Source organism: Carettochelys insculpta, chromosome 18 (genome assembly GCF_033958435.1).
Source record: "Carettochelys insculpta isolate YL-2023 chromosome 18, ASM3395843v1, whole genome shotgun sequence".
NCBI classification, from domain to species: Eukaryota; Metazoa; Chordata; order Testudines; family Carettochelyidae; genus Carettochelys; species Carettochelys insculpta.
The window spans coordinates 9,947,308-9,964,326 of NC_134154.1; the positions used below are offsets into that span (position 1 = coordinate 9,947,308).

A 17,019-nucleotide genomic window follows, 5' to 3' on the forward strand; every position below is an offset into this window, starting at 1 on the left:
ACTTCCATCCGATCTGCAATTTCCAGCAGCCCCTAGAGCATGAGGTCACAGTCTCCAGACGGGTCACCCCACCTGCTCTAGGCGCTGCTGGAAATTGAGAATCGGATGGAATTATGGATTAGCTCAGGCTAATTGCAGAGAAGGGGGGTTAGCGGGCCTGATCCAAAGTCAATGGGAATCTTCCCGCTGCGCTCCTACGACACGAAACGCTCCGAGGGCGACCTCTAGTAATGCCCTTGGAGCATTTCCAACTGCCTGCACGTCTTCAGGAAAACGTTTATTTACATATGCAGATAAGGTCACCAGCAGCCCGACCAGCCAATCCATTCACCCAGGGATTTAGCTGGCAAATAATGGGAAGCCACTGTATTCCTTCGGCTGCCGCCGGAACAGAGTCTTCATTGCTGGTGCTGGTTCTTCTGTGAGCTCCTGCAGCAGTGACTTCACGATGCCAACCACCCAAGGGAAGCCTCCTGTGCTTGATGGGGGAGGAGCCAAGATGCGGTGGAATCCAACTTCCCTGTTTGTAGATATCCCGGGACACTGAGCATCCGCTGACCCCTGGGCAAGGAACCAGGAACAGGGAGCAGGATGACCCACTGGGAGGGATGCTGCACAAAGTGCTGTGGCTCCAGGCAAACAGGGCACATCTGGGGGGTGAGTGCACATTTCACAGGGCTCTGAAGTTGTCTAATTTGGGATGAGTCTGGCACAGCCAGAGAAGCAGCAGTGTTATCTCCACACACACACACACACACACACACACACACACCCTATTCGCCACCCATATGGGACTGATCCTCTCTCTCTCTCTCTCTCTCTCACACACACACGGGACTGATCCTGGGGCAAGTTCAGTCTTTAGCCCGCTTATGTCTTCTCTCTCATAGTGAAAGTACCAGTTGCCTCTGGCAGGGCAGGGCAGGGCAGGGCAGGGCAGGGCAGGAGGTCCCCCTCCCCATGGAGCTGGGGCTCACACATTACCACAGGCCTACAGAGCAGTTTCCTGATTCCTGTCCCTCAGACACCTGGGAGAGCTTGGCACCAGTCACTTGGCAGTGAAAGGCAGAAGCCTCCTTGCTGATCCCTGGAGCCAGCCAGCCAGCCCTGCCCTGGGCAGTGCACAGGGAGGGAGCAACTAAGCAAAGTCTGACCCACAAAGGACTGGAGGGTTCCAGGCTAGCTCAGCCAGCAGAGCTGCTGCACCAGGACCAATATGCGATATTGAATGGAATGGGTCACAGGTCCGCAATCAGAAAAGGCTCTTCTCACCTGTCCCACTGCTCAGCAGTACCAGAAGCAAAACGCATTAGCCGCTGGGGTCTGATCAGCTGCTTCAGTGGAATGAGCTGGGAGCCTCCGACTGCTTGTTCCATATAACCTGAGTGACACCCTGACCCCAGCTGGGCTGGGGGTAGCTCTCCTGCCTCACACCAGACATGGTCCCTGCAGCTCAGCCGTGAGGCACACTGGTGGGACAGTGCAAGAGGCTCGCACGATGCTGAGCCGCATTGTACATGGGTGCAGTAAGTCACCCTTCAGAAGCCAGCGGGGCAAAGATACACCCCAATCAAGGAGAAGCAAATGAACTCCAGACTCAAACCCAGGAGCTGCTCCCTGGTGGAGCACGAGTCCTGGTCTCCAGCAGATGCAGAACCAGGAAACTCAGTTCTGGATGCTTCTCGGGGTGTCTCACTGGCGATCCTCCGCCCCCACAAGTCACCCATGGCCCAGAGGAGCATTGAGCTCACAGGTCCTACATCTTAACCCCCCTCCTGCCAGGCACCTTCTGCACAGACCCGGATGGGCACCAAACGGAAAGCGTCACAAACATTTTCACGCAATTCAGTTGGTCTTTCCTAGAAGTGTCACTGGCGGACGCTTTCCAGCCAGCTCGAATGAATAACCAGGAGCCAAACCCCCGAACGGGCTCTGGATCTCGCCTGGTGACAGCGACTTGATGCCAACCGCACGGAGAGCAGAACCCGGCCCCTGGCGGCACACTCGCTCCCTTCATGGCAAACCTCAAGCCACAGCCACCGCCACCAAGAGCAAGGGGTACCGGGTGCCACCAGCCCAGTGCTCCCCGGGGTGGGGGGGCAGCCGTTACTGGGCAAGTCCCTGGGCTGAGCACCTCACCGCGAGGCACCACTCCCGCAGCGGGCAGGATGGATGCTGGTGAGAGGCTGGGCCCTCACGCCTGGCACGGGGCAGGAACTGCCAGGGGCTGAGAGCAGCAGGAAGGAGGCTCCCCTGACCCGCAGGGGCCACGGCCAGGCGGGTGCCAGGGCAGGTGTCTGTGTGTCCCCCCCTGCACAGGGGGCGAGGCAGAGGCAGCCCTGCGGGGCCAGGGCCCTCCCGGCCCTTCCACACTCAGCCGGGCAGGGAAGGGGAACCAGCCCGGGCTCCCCTCCGCCCTCGGGCCTCTCCTCTGCTCTCCTCGGAGCAGAGCGGGGGACGCAGCAGCAGCCCGCTCCCTGCGGGGCCACGATCCCGAGGTTCTCGCTCGGTCCGGGGCCAGACACGCCCCCGCTGCAGCCCCCGTCCCGTCCCGGGGGACCCAGGCAGAGGCGCCGGGCCCGCAGAGGGGGGACCCCGCGCCCCGGCGGCTGCTCACCTCCCGACGCGGCGCGGAGCACCAGCGGCAGCGCCAGCAAAGTTAGCGCCCGGCGCGGCATCCTCCGGCGGCTGCAGGGCGCGAGGGGACCCGGGGCTGCGCTGCCGCCTGCGCGCCGCTCTTAAATATTCAGCGCCGCGCCGCGGCGGAGCTTAACCCCTCGCTCGCCGCCCTGCCCTGCCCTGCCCACGTGGCCCGCGGGCCGGCCGGGCTCCTGCGGGGGGTAAAGCGCAGGGGTTGTGCTCTAGCGCCCCCCCAGCAGCGCTGCAGCCCCAGGCCCGGCGCCAGCCAGCCCCGCTCTTGTCCTGCAGGGGGGAGAAAGCCGGGGGCAGCTCCGGCCGGGGGCCCCTGGCTGAGAGGGGCGCCTGGCGGGGCCTGCCCAGGCCAGGCAGAGAGGCACCCTCCCCGCGGGGCTGGGGACCCTGCGGTCAGGCCAACAGGACTCCTGGGTCCCCTAGGCACCAGCTGCCCTCCCTGGCTCGCGGCAGGGCTCTGGCCAAGCCCGGTATCTGGGCTGCTGGAGCCGGTGCCCAGCGGGGCTATGGCCGTGCAGCTCTGAGTGCGCCCACAGCTGGGAGAGGTTGAGCAAACTGATGCCCAGGCCCGGGGGCCAGACCAGAGCTCAGATGCGGGTGGTTCCCTGAGCCTGCTGCCAGACACTCCAGTTCTCTTTCCCTTGGGTGGGTGAGTTAGGCCCAGTTCCTTGCCCCAGGAGGGGAGGCAGTGCCAGCCTAGAGGAACGGGGGCAGGACCAGTTTAGGCCCCACACACCCTAAAAAAGCAAATAAGGAGCCAGAACTGTGGGCCAAGGGAGCTCCTCTAAAACCCTGGAACAGAGGGGCTGCAGTCGTGTCCAGACTCCCTGAGGCTCTGACTGGATGTGGCAGGCCCAGCCTGGCTCACTCCCCCTTAATGGGCTGCAGGCGTTCCTCTGTCCATGCCTGGCCCTGCCTGTGGAGGGGGACGTAGGACACTGAGTGACAGGGAAGGGTGGTGGGAAGGGGCATTTTTAGCATGCACCACTCTTTCCAGGGCAGCCCTGCAGGGGGAGAGGGCTCCTACCCAGGGTCCAGGCCCTAGTGGAACCAAAAATAAAGCGAGAGCATGAGAACCGTAGCACTAGAAAAAGAGACCAGCTCCCCGGGCCTTGGTGTGTGCTGGCCGGCTCCCCAGGGCATGCCCTGAGCCTCACAGGCCAGAGCCAGGCAGGCTGGTGCCAGATTGGTCCCACAGGCTCTGCCTAGCCGGGGTCGGGTAAGCGCTGTCTCTCTCAGGGGCCACATCAGTAAGGGGGTTATTCTGTGGCCCACACAAGGTTCCCCACACCAGCGCTATGAGATTCCCTCACCCCCTTTATCTCGCCTACCCTGGGACCGACATGGCTACAGCTCCCGCCCACCACTCCCAGCCACTGCCGCTTTGGAACTGCACACGCCAGGCTCTGCAGGGAAAGGGAGAAATGTGCGTGAAGGCCGAGGCCGTCCATGCCAGGCAAGGAGCCTGGGAGGGGGAGCCTTACCTCTCCACGGAGCCCTCCACGCCCCTGCTACAGCCACGGGATTCTTGGCTCTCGGGCAGTGGCTCCGACAGTTCTGCCTGTGGCGGGCCTCCAAATCTGCAACGTAAAACGCAGCGCAGCCGTTTCAGCCAGACTCACTTTGGCTGCCTCGTGCAGCAAATGCCCTCCCTGCGCAGGTCAGCACGCACGGGCCAGGCTTCTACTGCCACCAAGGGCTGGGCAGCCCATAATTTTCAGTGATCAGCTATCAGGTGCGAGCGCCTGAATCCCGTTCGCGTTTTGCGAGATCTCCCCTCCCCGACAGCTGCCTGCAGCATCTCCCATCTGAGAATGCAGCTGACAGCAGCTGCTCTCAGAGCAGAGCTAACACAAGGCCTGGATGCACCAAGCTGGGGGGCTGGCATGGACGGCGTCAGCACACCGGCAGGATTCCCCCCTTGCCCTGCTCCCTTCGGTCTCACCTGATTGTCCAGGGAAGGGGCAGCTCTTTTCTATAAAGCTGGTTTGTTTGGCTCGAGTCAGAGCAGCCAGATCTGACGCTTCTGTGTCTGGCCCTCCCTAGCTGCCCGCCTCAGGGACCCGGCCCCTCCAAGGCTCTGCCGCCCACAGCAGACAAGGCCAATGAGGTGACCGCCCTACGTTAGCTACGCGCCTGGCCCAGGTGGGGGCCCCAGTTGCCCACATTCAGGGAGCAGCTCTGTGGGTGCTGCTAACACCAGCTCGCGGAGGGGCAGGTGGAGTGCAATGCCTCAGGGAAGGACCTGAGGGTCGCAGAGGACATTAAAGGGAAGGATTTCTCCGGCTGCCCCCAGGCTGCTGGTTCTAGTTTTTGGGCTGGCTGTGAAAGGGGGAGAGGAAGGAGAAAGGGCTGCATTGCCTCAACAGGGAGGGAGGGAGGGAGGGCGGGCAATTGTCTCTTCCAGCCTGAGTGGGGCGGAGAGGGGGTGGGGGATCTCCCCCACACACCAGCTGAAGAATTAGCTGCCCGCAAAGGCCATCTTTATGCAGCTGCTGTCCCAAGTCCCAGCCCACTTGCAGCCTGAAAGTCTGACACGCCGATGCTGCGGTAACATGGCCCAGTTGGCCTCCAGCTGAGGCTGCTGGCGCAGAGGGGGCATTTGCTGTAATATTTCACGTGACTTGTGTGCCTCAGTTTCCCCAACGTGCTCCCTGGTTAACTAGGTGGTGGGGGAAGGGCTGTTTACTCTCTGCAGAGAGGCAGAGTGAGCAACGCCCAGCTGTCTAGGACCTGGGCCCCACAGTCATGGCACCCAACAGGACAAAGGCTCTCCAACAGCCTGGATATTTGGCACCTAGCAACTAACAACCCTGAATGGCCCAGGCTGTGGGGAGGGGGGAAGCCAGCGGGATTTGACCAGCTGGAGAACAAAGGCCGGAGGAGGAGGGGGCAGGCAGAGTATTAAATACAGCTGGAGATGCTTGCGAGCTGGACAAGAGGGGTCACAGGGCTCTGTGCTGACACAGACGGGCCATGCTGTGACTGTGCTAACCAAGTGCTCGCTCCTGTGCTACAGCCAGCTAGTAACACACACACACACCCCGACAGCTGGGAGTCACTGCAGGCAAAAGGAAGGGGCTGGCATTGCTCCTGCGGGGGGAGCAAGCCTCTCTCGGGCACCCAACTCCCAGAAGGGCACGCGCAGCACAGAGCAGGGCTCCGAAGCTGGGCCCAAGGGAGCAGTGAGGCCAGGTGACCTACCCTGGCTGAAGGCAGAGCTACCCCAGCAGGGCCCAAGGCAGCACGCTGACAGCGGGGCCTGGCTGGGGTGGTGGGTGCTACGGGCAAGGGGAGTGCATGACCCCAAAGGCACAGGGCCCAGCGCTCCCACCTTGCTGGCCTGGCCCCGAGGCTGGGCCTCAGGGAAGGGGCTGGCACACTGCCGGTAGAGCGCAGGAAGATCGACAGGGTGGCAGGCAGGCAGTCGATCTCCGGGGGGGGGGGGGGGGCGGGGTCGATTTAGCACACCTAGTGGAGCTGCACACCAGCTGGGCTCCAGCATCCACTCCAGCGCAAGGAGAAAGGGAAGTCGAGGGGAAAGTCCCTCCGGTCGACCTCCTGCTGTGGGGAGGGCAGGAACAAAACCGACTTAGAAAACGTCAACTCCAGCTACACAATTCCCACAGCTGTAGTTGCGGATTATTCTCCAGAGCGTAACCCTGGCCCAAGGACCCACGACCGCATGTTACTGCCTCACAGCCTTGTTGCACGTGATAGTGCCAGGGAAGGGAGACCAGTTATCGGTCTCTTGTTGCAAACAGCTGCTCCATTAGGGAGCTGCGCCTCCAGCCTGCGCCCGCTCGCACACAGCCCCTCCAGGACCAGGCCCTTTGCAGCTACGCTGCTGAGACATTACTCCCTGGCTGCCACCCAGGAAAACCCCCCAAACAGGCCAGCCAGATCCTCAGCTGTTTGATAGAGTTTGGGTTTGCATGCTAGCTGGCCAAGCTGCCTTCAGAGCTGTGCTCGGCTGCACACACGCAAGGCCGGACTTGTGTTCTGTGCCACAACAGAGGAGGCTGTTGACTGGTTCCTCTAGTCAGCCGGGGGAGTCTCCCACCACAGCAAGGTGAAATGATCATCGATTTCCTCATGGGCACCTGCCACACCAGACCTGGGTGCGGTCAGTCTAGTTCTCTGCCCCCCTGGGCATCTGCCCATCATCTGAGAGCAGCAGGGCCCTGGACCCAGGAGCCTGTCAGCTAATTCCATCTGAAAGAAAAAACGCTCCTGTCTTTACATCAACCCTGGGGAGGTGACATGAGCTGCTGCAATTAAAGGGGACCCAACACAACACTCCTCTGCCCCGAGTTCCCTCTAACTTTTTGCACCCATGGTCAGGAAAAATTAAATGGGCACCGAGGCACGTGCAGACGGCACCACCCTTACAAAAAACATGCTGCTCACCAGGGGTGTTCTGCGAATCTCTCCTGGCTGGCTGCCCCAGTGCTCAGCTTACAGGGAATACCAGCTGGAACACCATGGAAGCGACTGAGCAAGTCTGGTCCCTGGAGTCGGCTTCGTGATCCACACCAAGATCACTGGGAGAGTTCGGACCCTGGGGGCAGACAGCTCCATGAAGGGCCTGTGCTTGAGCTGTCACAGCACCGTCCCGCTGAAGCCAGGAGGATTGTGTTGTAGCAGAGGGCTTCCCCTGCTCTGCTAACCAGGCTTCCATCAGTGCCATGCTCCCTTCTGCGAAGGGCTGTGCTTTCCTGGTGCTGCTTCCTTGCCAGCAGCTTGGCCCTTAGCCAAAGACCTCAGCACAGGCTGGTGCTTAACAGCAATCACCTGAGAACAAAACAAAGATCATTCTTCTCCTGGGGCCAGACCAGATTCTGGTGCCAATTACCCCAGTTCAAACCCAAACGCTGCCCATCCATCTTTGAGCTCCCAAACAGGTCCACTGTGTCCTGAGCATTTCAGCATCACTAGAACAGTCCCAGTATTGCGGTGGCTGGACAGGGGAGTCTCCGGGTATTCACCTTCCTTCCTATGGCCATCGCTCAGGTCCTGTCCCCCTGCTGCTCATGCCTGCACCAGCGTGGATTGCTGATGGTCCCTGTCTGGTCCCCAGCCTGCTAACACCCATCCCCCTCTGCATCTAGAGCTAGAAAGAGCTTTCCATGGCAGAGATTTAGGGGCCACCCAGCTGAGTAGCAGAGCACCCACAGGGAGGAGCACATGTTTCTATGAGTGGTGCACCTGTGCACAAACATTGGTGCACATGACAAAAAATTTATTCCACCCATGGATGGGGAGAAATTAGAGGAACACTGCCTCTCCCTGCCCCTGGAGGGGACAAGTTCAGTCTAAGTTTCCCAGCTGGGAGCTGGGTGAAGTGGCCTCCTGTTGAGCTTGGCTCCTGTTCCATGGGAGAGCTGGTCTGAGCCTCTCCTCTGTGTTCCCAGAGCCCCACAGAGCTCAGGAATGGGAAGAGAGAAAGGAGCCAAGAACAAGTTCCCATGCACTGCTGTTCGGGGACCCTGCTGCACTCGAATGGGAAACCAGGATCTCTGCCTGGCTATTGCAAGTGTCTGAGCTAGCACACGCCTCCGTGGTCCTGGGTGCACTCCACAGGCCCTGGGCCCTCGCACCAAGAGAGCTGACCACAGGACTGGAGGTGGTGCTGATGGGGTAGGATGCACAGGACAGCCGGGGGAGGCTCACTTCTGCGCGGAGGCCTGCCTGCCAGTCTTTGGCGGGTGTTTGGAAGGGAGGAGCACCCCAGCAGGACACCCATTCACACGCCTCCTATGTGACATGCCAGCTAAGAGCCAGGACTGGGTGTCTTTGTTGGGGGGGGGGGGAGGGGGAAGGAGGGGCAGCCAGCCTTTCGCACACACTCAGCTTCACCGCTGGCACTGGCTGCCTACCTCAGGGAGGGAGGAAGGCAGCGGGGGTCACGGAGGATCGCTGGCAGGACCGCAACCAAAGCCTGCCCTGCCAGCTGCGTAGGTAGAGCAGCGGGCAGGTGCAGCTTTGGGGGGGCGGGGGGCAGGCGTCGCTGAACGCCTTCTGGCCACCAGCGTAGGAAGAGATTTACAAAGGCCAGGCCTAGCTCCAGCAGGTCGCCCAGGCAGATGCTGCTGGAGAAAAGCAACCTGCCCACGCCCACCCCCATGGCGTGGCTGTGCAGCGCTGTGGCAGGAGGGTGGGAGGTCACCTCCAGCGTCACACAGGCCAGGGAGCAGAGCTTTGCCAGAGCCCTAGGGAGGGATCCATTCCCGGCCCTGCTGAGGGCCAGCAGAGCGACTTCCGCAGCTGCTCCCTCACCAGTCGCTTGGAGCTGAGGCGAGGGTGGGGTTCACCTCCGCCCAGAAGCGCCACCACCTGAGCCACAGGGTGAGCAATGCTGAAGGATGCTGAGGTGCCCCAGTCACGGGGGCAGCAGATCCAGGAGAGGAGACAGCACTGCGCAGGGCCCCGCTAGGAGTAGGATGCGCCATGATGAGAGGGCCCTGGTTGCCCGGGTTACCCCAGCGATGGGGCACGTGGAGAAGGCCCCCGCCTCACTTGTCTGCTCCAGCCCAGCTTGGCAACGGGTGGAGGTTTGTGCCAAGAGTCTGACAGCTCTTCCACCCGGCTGCTGCTGTACAGGACAGGAGCCACGGGCACAGCAGAGAGGTCCCAGCCTGGGCAGGCCCCAGACGTGGCTCCCCTCTCATGCCAAAGCCTTGGTCCCTCCGGGCCAGAGGGAGGAGAGCTTTACGGGCTTCGCCCTGTGCTGGGGTTGCAGCACCCCAGCCTCCAGGGCTGCCAATACCTCCCCACTTCCTTCTGCATTACAGGCACTGAACAGAGTGTAGGGAGGGGGGGATGTGCCCCAGCGTCTCCCCATCTGAGGCAGTAACACTGTGCATCCGAGGCCTGAGAAGTCTCCAAGCAGCTGCTGAAGCTCAGGACAGCCCTGCAGGCCCAAGGCAAACAAGCCCTGGCCTGCCTAGATTTGCAACCAGGCTGCAGCTCTTATTCACCCTCATTTCAGCGGGATTTGCCGCTGTGGCAGTCGCCTGCCGAGAACGTTTCCGGGTTCCTGGGGAGAACAAGCACTGACACTGAAGAAAACGTTCCTGCAGCAGCGAGGACGAGCGGCAACCGCCAAGTGCGGGAAAGGCCTGGAGAAGTGGTCCCTAGGAGCCGAGTGAGTTCTGTAAGGCCAGATCCTGCCTCAGCTCTTGCGGCTACAGGCTGTGCTGGGATCCGGGGGCACCCAGGAGCTGGCTGAGACTTACCAGCTCTAGGAGCAGCCTCCCGAGGATGAAAAATTATCGATTAATTTGTACAGGGGGCTTTGGACTTCTGGGACAGACACCTCATCTGCGGTGTGCGTTTGAGACAGAGGCCATGTAACCAGCCCCTGTGCTCGTGAGTCTGTTCTAGCGAGTCCCCAGTGAGCCCTTGGGTACATCTCCTGCAGCGACAGGACCCGGGGGTGGTAGGTCAGTGGGCTCAAACCCAACCCGTGTCACCAGCAGCTGGTCACACAGTGGTTGCTCAGGGCTCAGTCTAGTCCAACAGCAGGTAGGTGTCTGATGTACAAAAAATCTACCACCGCCAGCCCCCTTCGTTCTCTTGTACTCACCAAAAGCCAGCGGGACACGGTGGTTGACTTCCGAGGTGACTTCTTCAGCAGGGTCCATAGGTGCCGAACCTGTGGGTGCTGCAGGGTGAGAGCACCCAAGGGAGGGGGGGAAAATGGTGGGAGCTGAGCACCCACTGGCAGTGCCCTGATCAGCTGCTTCCCCCTCTCTCCAGCACCTCCCATCTGCTGCGAGCAGCTGTTCTGCAGCATGCAGGAGGGGACAAGAACTGGGGGAGGTCCTGAGGGTAGAACCAGGGGTCAAGTCCCTCCCCCCCCACCATACACACGCGTCCCACCTCTCTGTCTGGGCCCTCTAGGCTGGGAGGGAAGTCTGTTGGAGGGGCAGGCTGGAGTGTGCTTTAACCTGCTGTTACCCACGCTGTGCCTGTTCTGGGGCTAGAGGACACCCATCTCCACGTCTGGCACCAGGACTGCCACTCTGGGCAAAGGACTGCTCTTTAAACGCACAGATGGGAAAGGGAGCTCACAAGAGGTGCCCTCCTTGCCTTCCCGCCCCGTGGCGCTGTAAGCCACCAGACAGCTACTGTTCGGCACCCCAGAGCTGGCTGCATTTGCAGGGCAGGCTGATGTTTCCTCCCTGGCCCCTCTGCAAGGCTCTTCCAGATCTTGCCATGCACAGGAGGCTGGATAAGTAGGAAGCCAGGATCACAGACCCAGATGCATTAGGCCAGTGTCCAAATTATCTAGTCAAACCTTTGGCTGCCTCCTGCAGCCCATCTCCCCTGGATCCAGGGAGGAGGGCTAGGAAGGGAGGGGCCAGCACCAGGAAAGCCAAACCCATCACAGAAGGCAGCCCGGCCCACCCCCGCTTCTGAGGAAATCCTGCTTCAGCCCCACACCCAGCAAAGGGGGGGGCAGGCTGCACCTCCAAATGAAGTGCTGCCTGAGACAGCTGCCCTGCCAACAGCAGCAGCATGAAGGGGACCAGGAGGGTGAGGGTTAATTGGGCAGCTCTCCCTACAGGGCAGGGCTGAGTACAAAGGGCCTGAGAGGTTCCCCAGAGTAGTGCAGCGTCCTGGCAGCAAATTCACAGCCTAGGCTGGGGACAGGGGATTCAGTGCCAGCGAGTGATAGGCCAGGGCCCTTCTGCACCTCTGCCCAGCCAGCCCTGCAAGACTGGCCCCTGTTTGTTAGCAGGGCAGCAGGCAAAACCAGCCACAGACAGAGGTCCCCCCGGGTGCACTGTTAGATTGAAGTGGCCGCTGCTTGGCCCCATCCTGGACCTCCAGGCATTGCTCCAGCCAGGCCCTTGAACAAGGGAATTTCACTCCTTGCAACAGGAGCAGCCCCAGGGCCTTCAACAGTGTAAGACAAGTGCCAGGCACCAGCCTCGCTTTCCCAACATCAGCTCCAAAACACCTCCAGCCGGCTGCTGCTCTCGACCGCCAGGAGCACAGAGAAAGGGGCCCGGTACTCTCCTCCTACTCGCCACCTGGTTTTTGCTTACTCCCTTTGGCTTAGAGGCCTTTGCAGAGCTATTACTGATCCCACCTGACTCTGAGCTCAGGGACCCGGCCAGAAGGAAGCTCGGCCACCAACTGCCTCAGACTCTGTAGTTCTTTGGCACTGATTTGTTCCACGGGAAGGGGTGAAGAGCTGGATTTGCCCTGGATAAACACTGATCCCAGCGCTTTGCCTGCCCTTGGCATCCACCTTCTCTTCATGGTGCAAAGCTGGAGTAACTGCGCCCATTTCTGCTGAGTTCATCCAGTTACACTCGAGTAAACCCAGAGCAGATCTGGCCCCTTCTTGTCCAGCCTTGAGACAGGTACATTCTACCCCCAGCAGACCAGATGTGGGCAGCCACAGCCATGCTGAGAGCTGCAACCCTCACAGCAGCGGTTCTCAGCCTGCAGCCCAACCAGCGCACAGATGCAGCCCATGTGACCCACATCTTCGGTGGATGCAGCCAGCGTAAAAGAGCACTGCCCCACTGATGCCCGTCTTCCTCAGCGCCAACCTGGAGCAGGGAATTATGGGGACTGAGATTAATCTTAGCCAGGAACAGAAGCTGTAGCTGTATAATTCCTCACAAAAGCTGGTTGGAGGGTTTGCTCTCTGATTTGCCCCACTACAATATCAGGATCATCTCCCACCCCCTGGTCTGGAGAACGTTAAATTGAGTCCAGTGTCGTCTCGACCTTCAGCCAGCTGCCTGTAGTAAAAATACTTCTCTCCGCCCCACTGGCTTGGGTAGGGGTCAGCAACCCTTGGCCCGGATGCCAAGAGGGTGCGCAAGCCCATTGGCACGTGAGGCAGGAGCTCAGCCCCGCCCCTCCTCCCCACGCAGCTGGGAGCTTGCGCAAAGGCCGGCCGCCTGTGGATCAACAAAAGCCCAGCTAATGCTGCCAACCACTCTCTAAATAAAGATACCGTACATCTCCGCTTCCTTATGAAGCCACTATCAGGATGACGATTAGTGACTTTAAAAAGTATCACCAGCACTTGGACTGTCCATAAAGGTCAAATTTCAGCACAATGCCTCGGAAAGGTTGCTAACCCTAGGGCCTGGGCTAAGCAGGGGTTAACCTGTTAAAGCGTTTGACGAAGGCTTGCTTGCCCTGGCCGTTATGTTTTAATACAGTGGGGAAATAACCCGGCGTATGAGCCACTCGGAGTTCTTGGAGTTTTACCCGGGAAGTCCTGTGACTCTCATTTGTTTTGTTTTTAAACGAGACAAGAATGGGGGGGCAGCTCTCTCTGGATGCACGACCCGGCACCAAGCCCCCAGAGGCCTTTGTTGGCCTGAGATTAGCTTTAGCAGAAGGGATGGGGTGGGGAGCCTGGAGGTGGTAGGTGCCATTTCCTGCGCACGGGGATGGAGGTCAGTATCAGCTTTGCAGAGAGCGGGAAAGTCTTGTACAGTACGTGTGGTTTTAAAGAGGAGAGCTCCCTTTGCAGCCTGGCGGGTTTGAACAGGCCTTTGCAAGGCCCACAGTCCCCAGGGAAGCGAGGAGAGGCTATTTCTGTGTAGCGCAGATACCCCGCAGCCGCGTGACTTGCTCTTCACAGAAGCAGCAGCATTAGCTGCTTTGGCACCGACTCCCCTGGGCTGTATGTCGCCGCAGGACAGGATAGAAGGTGGCTTTTGGTGATGCTCGCCCCTTGATGGCTTGTGGCATGGAGCCCTCCTGGTGGCAAAACCGCAGGTGCGTAAAGCAGGTTGCCTGGGAGGCGGCAGCAGAAGCCCTGGAGGTAAGGGCCTTCATAGGAAAAAACATTTCAGGAGCACATATAGGGAGATCAGAAGCAACATCACACTTAGGACTCTCAGCCCATGCCTGGGCTGTCAAACAGTGGTGACTGGTGAGAGGACTCCAAGAAGGGGGCACTGGCCACATGGTCCCTGCAGGCCCCATGAACCGCAAACCGCTCAGCCTTTGCTGCACTCACGTCTTTCCCCGGCCCCTCCCTTGCCTCTGCCTCCGGAAGGGCACTTCCAAGGAGCTTCCCAGCCCTGCAGGGGTGCTCGTGCTGCTCTCAGGCCGTGCCACACCCCAGCACTCACCGGAAGCGTCGCCGCACTGAGGGTGAGTGCAGGGCAGTGGGGCTGGGCAGCGCATGTCACCCCTTTGTCAAACAACATATTTCAACACCAGCAGAGCCGCCCACCTGGGATGGCTGGCAGCTGGGTAGCAGCCACTGTGGAGCAACAGCAGTTAGACGGACCTCCAGCTCCAAGCAGCAGCAGCAGCGTCAGAGAGGGACGAGAGGATTTTATATGCACCGTGAAAAGTGCCAGGCCGGAGGGAAATGCTGACTCTCCTCCTCTCTGCATCACCTTCCAGCCCAGCACCACGCTGAGGGGGCGTCTACACTTGCACTATTCTTTCAAAAGAGGTACGCAAACGCGGCTATTCAAAATGCAAATGAGGTATAAATTTGCATATTGCTCACATCATTTGCATATTCTAATTTTGAAAGAGCTTCTTTCGAAAGAAGAAAGCCAGTGTAGACGCTGCTCTTTCAAAAGTCAACCCCATCTTCGAAAGCATCCTTCTTCCCTTTATTTAATGGCAAGCGTTGCTGCTGGGACCCGAGAGCAGGTCTTGCTCCAGGGTTGCCCTGTGCCCTGCACCTTTACAGCAGCAGAAAATGCACACTTAACACCACACCAACACAAAGCCCCAGCCCGGGGAGGGCAGCTGCAGGCAGCGGAAGTATGTTTCTGGAGGTACAACTAAAGGCAATGAGTGGGTGAAAGGAGGGCTGGGAACCTCAGCTGAGGTCTGACAGGCCGATGTAGGAGCCTGCTGGGAAGATCCAAGTGTTGGGGGATGGAATGAAGCAGACAGGTGGAACCAGAGCTCTGGGTGAGAGGCAGAGTTCCCCCCGAGACCACAACTGTGGCCCACTGACTAGGGGCGTAATGAGAGCCGGGGGAAGGAGAGAAGGGAAAAGCAAGCTCTGGCGGGCATGGGGCTTTCCCTTCCAGCACGTAGGACAGGACCAGGCTGGGGAGGCAGCTCACCTCAGGCTTCCCCCAGAAGCTCACGGTGACAGTGACAACAGCCTCTGAAAATTACCCAATTCTGGCTGCCAAAGCCACTAAGGAAGAGCTGTAAAAAGCCAGAGGGCAGCTGAGCAGCTGGGGCACAGTGACAGGAGCTAGGAACTAGAGCAAGGCCGAGTCTCAGAGATGCTTTCATATGGCTACAGCGAAATCTGGGCAGAACCTCCCTTTTGCTGACCCTCACCCACTGCTCTGCTAGTCCAGCGGCCCGACGGAGACCAGAGCCGCTCACACGGGGCTGAACACAGAGAGCCAGCCTGCCAGTGGCTGAGCCACCCATCTAAGGTCAGCCAGAGATGGGAGAAAGGGCCAAGAATGCTCCCTGTTTCACAGGTCAGCTGTTATAAAGAGCAACTTACTATGGACCTTTGAGGAGAGGCCTCCCCGCAGAATTGTAAAATCCAGCATCGCTGGCTTCTTGGGAGAATCCTTACGTCCCCAGCACCCAGTGAGTGGGCCCATGGGAGGCCAATTCCAATGTGGCACAACTGAATTGCATCTCCCCGTGCACAGCCCCAGGGCGTGGTTGGCCTTTGGCTGCTGGTTTGCTGGGGATACAGTAATGTGCCTCCTCACCCCTGGTTCCCTCCGCCTGGAGTGGGAGTTGGATCGGGGCCTTAAGCAGCTGCTTCGGTCATCTTTAAACTGCTGCTTTGCTTTGTTTGAATGCAGACTAACACGGCTGCCTCTCTGTTACCACTTCCCCGGGAAGGCTGCCTTTTGGCAGCAGTGAAGGGGATCCCTCTATGCATCTCCCCTGGCACGGGGGAGCTGACGGAGAGGTCCCCCTTTCTCGCCAAGGGTTTTGGACCCAGAAGGCAGCCCCCCTTTTTCCCTCCACCCCAATGCATGGCAGAGGATTCCCACAGCGTCATAAACATGGAGTGACGTCGAGGGTGAGACCAGAAAGCACTGCTGAAGGGCAGTCACAGGTGGCTTTGTTGGGAGATATTGATTGTGGTCTTGGGGCAACGTGCCACATTCCGAGGAATTCCCTTCTGCCCGCACCATCTGCGGCACGTGGGGGGTGCACGACTTGGCGGCAGGCGCCTCACACTGACGGTGGCAGGCACTTATTCGTGGACAGCAAACCCCGGAGAACCCCACTGTGAGCGCTGGCCTGTCAGGGCAGGGAACAGGCCCAGTCCCATGGGGCTTAACCCATCAGCCCTGAGCTGCACGATTGAGGCAGGCAGGAGCAATTGGGACCTGAATCGGACAAGAAAGGAATAATTTCAATAGTTTCCAAAATGGACACTCTGTGACCAGTGTGACAAAGTCCCCAGCAATCCCTCGGGGGTCCTGCGCTTTGGGGCAGGTGAGGGATTGTCTCTGAGGCTAGCTGGGCCCCTTTTTGCTCTGCCTTCAGGGTGGGGCACAGCCTAGAGCTGTAGCCACCGTAGGCACAGACATAAATGGGGAAAGTCCCCACATGGACATTGAGGCTCCCCCTGCTCCTTCCAAGCTGTCCTGGGGGGAACCTGGTCCCCTCCCACTCCATCCATCCAAGTCTCGGCTCGACAAGGCCCTGGCTGGGTTGATCTGATGGGGTTTGGTCCCGCCTTGGGCGGGGGGCTGGACTTGATGGCTTCTTAGGTCTCTTCCAGCTCTATTGTTCTATGATTCTGTGATCCGGGTTCCGGTCCAGGGACCCTGGGCAGCTGCTGCTGGAGGGGCTGTCTCCCTCAGCCAACAGGGCAACAGCTTCCCCCCGGGCCACTTCCCCAGAACCTTTCCCGCATAGCTCTGCAACCCTCCTCTCTCGCAGGACTCTCCTCCTTCCTGGTCTGCCCCCTCTCTTACCTGAGGGGAAGCCTTTTCAAGGGCTCCACAGGCCTCGATTGGCTGCAGGTGCTTAATTAGCCCCAGGTATTGGTTTGACCTGGTGCTGCAGGCCGATCCTTGCTGGTCCTTAGTCCCTGGGGAACATAAAAGCACAGACCCGACTACTCACGTACATGCGCTCCACCAGGCTACTATAGCCTGCTGTAGGCTGTCACACCAGGAAGAGACGCGAACGCCAGCAACGCTGGGTATCTGGCACAGAGCCGCTGTGCTCGAAAGCAGCCACAGAACACATGGGGCAATGGAACATGAAATGCCTCAGGGGGAAATTACCCCGATCTTAAAAGCACTGCCACGCCAGGGCCATGTGCTAGACAGCGTTGAAACCACCCCTTTCTCCCGACCCCCCAGCTGTTTTTAACTGGAAGTGGGGAAGGGAGGCAAAGCCCCTCCAGACAGA

The 17,019-nt window shown here is 59.8% G+C and overlaps 1 protein-coding gene across 1 annotated transcript in view; it reads right to left on the reverse strand.

Moving 5' to 3' along the window:
• LOC142022559 (carbonic anhydrase 15-like) overlaps positions 1 to 2,735 on the reverse strand; it is a 33,234-nt gene extending 30,499 nt beyond the window's left edge. The window contains exon 1 of the mRNA XM_075012540.1: positions 2,618 to 2,735. Within this exon, the coding sequence (XP_074868641.1) occupies positions 2,618 to 2,678 (61 nt within the window). The 5' untranslated portion in view covers positions 2,679 to 2,735. The remainder of the gene's footprint in view (positions 1 to 2,617) is intronic.
• Positions 2,736 to 17,019: the final 14,284 nt, after the last annotated feature.